Source organism: Charadrius vociferus, unplaced genomic scaffold, assembly GCF_000708025.1.
Source record: "Charadrius vociferus isolate BGI_N301 unplaced genomic scaffold, ASM70802v2 scaffold110, whole genome shotgun sequence".
Classification (NCBI taxonomy): Eukaryota; Metazoa; Chordata; class Aves; order Charadriiformes; family Charadriidae; genus Charadrius; species Charadrius vociferus.
Window position 1 is genome coordinate 2112733 of NW_009646761.1, and position 7002 is coordinate 2119734.

Below are 7002 nucleotides of genomic sequence, written 5' to 3' on the forward strand. Positions count from 1 at the left end.
CCAGCTGATGCACTGTCAGTCAAGACTATGGTCCCAACAGCCTTCTAGGCACTGCTGGAAGTCAACCATAGATAGCTGGAATCCCTCAGGGCAGCGAGGAAGGAGTAGTGTTACTGTGCTAAAGATAATAGTCTGCACCACCTTGGCAAGCCACCTAGTCCTACATCTTTACGTCATATGGAGCAAAACTGAGCAGGAGCCTCTTGCGGTCTTAACAGTGTTTGGCACTGACCCTCCTATTTTCTGCTACTAGCGTCTTGGAAGTGCAAAGCACCATCCTTCTACTTGTTCACTTTGCAAAGGGCATGATGTTCTCTCTCTGTACACAGCAACATGGGCTTGAATGCTTACTGGACCAACTCCTGTCAAAGGGAATTCAGACAGAACACAGCAAAAAAAAACCGCAGAGCATATTTTTTCTTTTTACTGGAATGTTTGCAAGGTGTTGCAAGTGTTGCAAGTATTGCAATACTCTTTCTCTTGCATCTACAGCATTTGCAAATTCAGTTTGTACTGACCAACCAGTTTAGGCTTGAAAAGAATTTTCAAGATTTGATCAGTGATGGAAAAGGGGAAGGGAGTTTCTTTTTTAGCTATGCAGGGCCTGACCGCTGATAAGAGCACCAGTTCAGCATGTAGGAGTGTCAGAGGTAGCCTGGGTTGTATTCCTAGTGCCAGCATATAAGGTCCTTACAGGTTTAGGTGTATAAAGACAGCAAATGATCATACCTGCTGCATTCGACCCCGTGATAATTTTGCTTCTTTTTTCCTTTGTAGTGGTTTCAGAGTGCAGTGAGTAAAGAGGACGGCATGCCTGAAACACTGAAAAGTCTAATTTTCTCCAACTTCGAACCTTTGCACAAATTTCACACTGGTTTTCTCAAGGAAATTGAGCAGAGACTTGCTCTGTGGTAAGATTGTTGTTTGTTATTTAGCTGTGTTATTTCGTGCAGTTTATAATTTTTGCATTCCCTTTTTTGCTAACTCTTTATGATCTACTGTAGTGATTCATTCGTGAAAGTCACAGGTGTTGGTTGTTAACAGACTGGGTATATTGAGTCATGCTTTGTTCGTGTTTACTCGACAAACTCTGTTGTTCAGATTTCTCAGTCAGGTACAGACATATGCAAATGAGATCACAGTTCTGGGTGAAGCTTTCTCTTGCCAAATGTCAGTGCTTCTATATGGCAGCTCTTCCAAAATACGTGTTGCGAGCAAGGCTTATCAGTAATAAAGAGGGAGCGGCAAAGGATCAAGTCCTGTTTCTGTCAAATAGGTGTAGGCTCGGGGGGATTTCAGAGACCTGCTTCCCCTTCTGCAGCTCCGTGGCTTTGACACTCTCAGGGTCAACAGTGCACTCTACAAATTGACTGAGTTTTGGAAGAGGACACTGGGCTTAAAAATTATCTATCCTTAGCATAACAGTGACAGTGAAACATGGCATTTTTGTGAAATAGCTATGAAGTGAGTAATTCTTCTCTGGCAGGACTCTTAACTCAGTTAATTTGACCACTGATACCTGAGCAGAGACAGCACACAGAAGCACTCTCCTTGCTTTGATTAGACCTATCTGGACTAGATTGTCTTTCTCTGTGTAGGCATTTTTTGGTAGTTTATCTCCGGTGCTGGAAGCCCAGCTTTTCCTTCTCGGTTAGAAAAGTGACAATGGAAAATCACATGAAAGCAGACCAGGCAGACCTGATGAGTGCTAATCAATGTAATGCCTCTTTAACTAATTAATCAAAACAAAAGCAAAACACAGTCTTTGAGCACATGAGTTTAGCTTTTGTGATGTGATGAGTGAGGTCATTGAACGAGAGCACAACACATTGCAGACTAGAGCTATCCCTCCCTGCACAGTTCCAAAATTAGCAGGTATTTTCTGGGGAGAGGGGATTGTGATACTGCCTCTTAGAGCTGACATCCTCACCCAGGAGTTTGTGGCTGATGGTTGACTCCTAAGTTTACTCCTAAGGCAATGTGCTGCACAGCAACTCTGCCTGTATCTCCCTTTTTTCATTGGGCTACTACTGTTTTAATCCAATTGGAATTCTTACTGCTGTTAATTGCTTTCCGGTAAGGTACATTTGTTGCAGGTACTCCAAGAAGGCTCTTTCAAATGTTATAAAATAGTGATTGTTTCTCCAACCACGGTGTAGGATTAACAGTAGTTGGGGTTAATCCCCAACTAATTGGGATTAAGGGTGCATGGTGAGAAAAGGAAAATTTTATACAGTTAGTAGAGGGCCAAGTTCTTCTCTCTATCAGGCCAGTCTAATCTAGTGAGCTTGCTGGGTGCTGATTCCTGGGGCACATGTTGAAATAGAGATTCCCCCTATATCCTTCTGCTTGCTGGTGGCATTACAGGTGGATACCAACCTCCTGTTCAGGTGTGATGTTTTTCAAAAATTGGATGATGCTGCGATCGCAGCCTGCTGTGGAAAGGTGGCATAGTAGTAAGTGGGGGCAGGTATGTTAAAAGAAAGGAAGAATATTTAGGCTTTTAGGCTTTCCATGGGTTTATTTTGTTTCTCCTTTTCAGTTAGCTGCTTTTAAGAGCCGAGTAAGCCTTTTGTTTTCCAGCTTTTCCTTGTGTCCTAAGGCTATGGTTTCACAGAGTGGTAAACCTCAGTTTAAGGCTCCTAATATAATATTTAAACTGCAGTTACCCAGTGATATAAAGTGCTGATCTGCTATGAAGTTACTTTGCAATCCAAATTTGTGCAAAAATATTCTGCTGAGGTAACTTTGTCCCAGCTGGGCACTTCGTTCTGACTTTGTCAGCTCAGCTATTGCATGTCCTTCCACAGTTAGCATAAAGCCACTGGGAATTCTTTGTTGCCTGCTCTGATTCACTTGACAGAAAAGCAGTCACGTTCCTGCCCCTGGTCTGCATGCAGTTTGCAGCCAACAGCATGAGTTTGCCTAACGTAATACCACTGTTGTAGACGGTGTTTGTTTTTAAATTTCTGGAAGATTTGAATATGTGCCATAGGAAGGGAGGCAGATTTTCTGGCAGGTGTTACTTTGGAGGTGTTGGTGTTTTTATATAATGCCACAGATGCTGAGATAAGCTGCAAGCAATAAACTCTATCCTATAGAGATTACCATTTAATTAAATGGTGAGTGACAAAAAGAAACAGCCCCTCAGCATGTAGAAGAAGCAGCTGGTGGCAATGTGGGAGGGAATTTCTTCAGCAGTGTGGTCAAGGTCACTTAGCTCAATGTCCATACTGCCGTGATTGTCTTTGGCCCCGGGTGGTTTTAAGCCAGCGGGCTTTGGCTGTGTTCACCACCATGGTGCAGAGCGCTGCCCAGCCTCTGCATCGGCTGCGGAGCTCCTCACGGGCCTGGCTGAGCCGGTGGCACTGCTGCAGGAAGGTCTGGGCAGGATTCAAGCCAACTCATTTAAATCTGACTCTTCCATGTCAGCTCTTTTAAATTTCCAGGCAGGTGGAGGGGGGAGGAAGGTGGGACGCTTGTCCTGAGACATGTGCATGCTCTGCATTTGTCAGAGGGTGGCTTGTCCTACAAACGAAGGGCCTTTGAATGAAAGGGTTGTGGACTTCATCAAGCTACTGGAAGTCGCTAGCTGTCCAGGGGTGTTGAGGGAGCTTGTCTGAGAGGAAGAGCCTCCTGCAACCAGTCATCTGTGTTCCCCTTGCGAATAGAATTCTGGGTTTTGTCAACTTAAAGTGCAGTTCAGCCTGCTCGCTCTGCTTAGACATCAGTGTATTTGTCTAAAGCTTGCTTCAAACCTTTGTGCTGTGTGTTGGAAGCTCTTACGGGAGGCCATTCCCTGGTCTCTTCGGACTTGGATCACATTGAAGCTGATGCTCTGCAGAAGAGCTGTGAGGAGAGCAAGGCCAGGGGAGGATCGCAAGTAACAATTGTTAGATGGCTGTATGCTTTTAATTTGTTAAAACATCTATAGACTTTTAGTATTTGGCTCAAAGCAGCTCAGGTTGTGCGCACTGTTAAAAGCATTTCTGGCTTGCTCGAAGGCTTCTGAACTGTTTGAATCTGCCGTCAGAGGCAGGTTGTTTGCTGCTGAACATCTTAAGGGCTGGTATCCTTTTGACCCAGTTATAGATTCTGGCAGGTTTCTTTACACAATTCACTCATTTTTCTCTTTAGTACTGTATTTCCTAAGAGCAGCACATCTCAGCGTCTAGTGCGTAGTGAGAAAGTTTTTAACAAGACGTGAACTGATGCTGACACCAATAGCCAACTGCAGGATATAGGAAGTTGCTGCATTTTTCACAGCCAGAGGTTCTTTCTGGCCATGAAACTGAGCAGATTCCTGGTGGTTTTACGGCATAGCATCCTAAGATCAGTCATACCATGCTCTGGGCGATGTTTTCTGCCCTGCCTGTGCTGTTGAAGGGCGAGTGAAGCAGCGTGTGAATCCCCTCAGTTGCCTGAACTGTGCTGAGCCCTCTGTTCATGAGACTGACCATGTTCTTGGGACCAAGTGAAAATGCGCCACTAGGGGCCTTGTGGTTTGAGGAGAGGAAGAATGACCTTTGGTGGATGCAGGCAGGCATGGGGCTCTTCCATCTCGTGCAGCAAGGGAGATGGAAAAAAAGAGCAGGAATCTGTCAGAGGTGGGATAGAGAACAGTGCACATCAGGCTGTCCTGTTAGCAAGTGCCAGGAGAGGTGTGTCCAGCATCCAGGTCCTGGTTCTGGCTACCAAGACTTATCCAGGTTTGCTCTTCAGCAAGGCTTTGGGTGCAAGGCCAGGAGTTCCCAACACTTTTTGTTGGGAGGAGATATGGGAGGCATTTCTCAATGACTTAAAGCTGGCTCCTGTTTCCCAGGGCCTGAGAGATTTTATGGCAAGGAGGAAGAGGTGTGGGCAGTGCAGGCAGAGCGTGACATGCTCCATTAACATCTGGCCAGTTGAATCTGAGAAGTCCGTTAAGTTTTGCTCCTTTATTTATCTGAGCTGTTTAATACGCTATTCATTTGGGCTACAAGCACCATTTTCCAGCCAAAAAAATTTAGCTCATGTTCCCGCACCCCTTTAAATGTTTGTATTACAAGTTTTCAAACTAGTTTCTGTAATTGCTGAGGTGGCAAATGGAAAACCATAAATTTTCCCCCTTGGTCAACTGCTAAGCGCTGCAAAGAGTAAAGCTAGGGCAAGCTAGGATAGCCATTGCTGCCCTAGGAAGCCCTATATCAGGTAGTGTAAATCTGCATTTTGGGCCTTATCCATGTGCTAGGAAGAAAAAGCATTGTGTACTTTCCAGAAATGCAGACAGACTCATCTTCTTTCCGGGAAGCCAGTAATTTGACTCCCAGTTCACAGGCACTTCTGAGGAAAGCTGTTACTCAGTACTACCAGATGTGGCTGAGAAACGTTCGGCTGGTAATTTGCAAAAAAGAAGCTCTTGGATCTTAGCATATGAAAAGAGAAGGCTCAATCAGGATTCATGAAAAGCCGGTTTGAAAACCTGTAATAAAAAACACTCAGGGAGGTGTAGGAAGATGAGCTAAATGTTGATTTATTAACCATTTTTTTGTTTGGGAAGTGGTACTTGCGGTCAGGAAGAACAGCCTAATAAACAGTTTACATAAACACGGCAGCAATCCTTATCTGCCTTCTCAAATGCACAAGTGCTGACTGTTCAGCTGGTTCGGCGTGCCTCATGAAGAGGGGTGAAGAGGACAGTTTCAAAAGTGTCTTTGTCCTTATGAACAGAAATGAAGTATGTATTGTAGTATAAACCCAAGAGTCACACCGTGTGGATTCCGGAGACAAAGACACGAAGAGGGGTTTGGTGGCAGTGCATTGCAGTTGCTTTTGAGAAGACAGTTTGCATTGTTGAAGTCACTTTTGGGTACTTCTGGGGATCAGAGCCACGCTACACCCAAATGAATTTGAAATGGTGGGAGAGAAATAGCTTGTCCAGGATCCATTAGTCACACCCAGAGCCACGTTACATTCATCTCTGCATCTCTCCCAGGCGGGATGCACCGGGGATCGCCTCTAAGGAGGTGCCACTGCAAGGTATGACATGCTGTGTTTTCAGTATATTTCCATGGGATGGCATTACTTGCTCTGATCTCTTGCCATTTAAAAGCATTACTGGCACATGCTTGCTGTAGACTGGGTTTCTCTCACAACAGGGATAGCCAGCCCGAAGTCTTTAAACATCTGCACACTCCTCAAAGGCTCGGTGGGACTCTGGGAAGCTCTGGTGGCTTCAGCAGTACATTTCTTAGGCTCTGAGCAGTGTTTCATGCGCCACTTACTGCTCGAAGGACAGCTGCAGGGTTGGCTGGAATGGGCAGAGCACTGTGTAATATCAGGGTGTGAGCAAGGAAGAGGGTGTTTTGCTTTTATCGACTCTTTTTTCCGCATTACAAAATGTTCCTCTTATTTAAAAGGCAGTTGTAACGGGGAATGTTTAAGGTATTTCTTAATATTAGAACTTTAGTTAATAATACTCTTAAAAAGTCACAAGTGTCTAAGTGCTCAAAGACAAGCTTATAGTATCCTGGAGGGAGATGCTGTTCCTAAGCATGTAACAGAAGGTCATACACTGCAAATGTAATTTACTGCAATTGAAGGGCTGCAATGGAAGTTTTTATGTTGACCTGGAAAAAAGATCTCTGTTGAGATATCTTTCCCTCCTTTGCCTTCCCACCATCTTCATTTATTTTTTGTTCTTCTTAGTGTGGGCTGACTTGAGATGTCTTTTCATTAATTTTTCAATGGTGCACACTGAGAAGTTTATGTAATTTGAAAATCCAACATAGCTGCTTGTGTAGTCCCTGTAAGTCAAGCTGGTGGCCATTTTTAGTAACATATAAGGTAGTGTCTTATTTTCTTATCAGGTATAAAAGTTGGTCTCCTCTTCCTTGCTTGCAATTGTACATTTGCATTACAGTAAAAAGGAAGAGACTATTTGGAGAAAAATTGAAAATGAGCTTTTTATAGAGTAATATCTCCACTATTCAGCATGATTTTCAGTGGCTTTAGACCTTCTCA

The 7002-nt window shown here is 44.2% G+C and overlaps 1 protein-coding gene across 2 annotated transcripts in view; it reads left to right on the plus strand.

Moving 5' to 3' along the window:
• Positions 1–7002, plus strand: part of FARP1 (FERM, RhoGEF (ARHGEF) and pleckstrin domain protein 1 (chondrocyte-derived)) — a 168844-nt gene that overhangs the window by 139288 nt on the left and 22554 nt on the right. For both annotated transcript variants that reach the window (XM_009891776.1, XM_009891784.1), the window contains exon 15: positions 778–911. In XM_009891776.1, coding sequence (XP_009890078.1) covers positions 778–911 — 134 coding nt within the window. The remainder of the gene's footprint in view (positions 1–777; positions 912–7002) is intronic.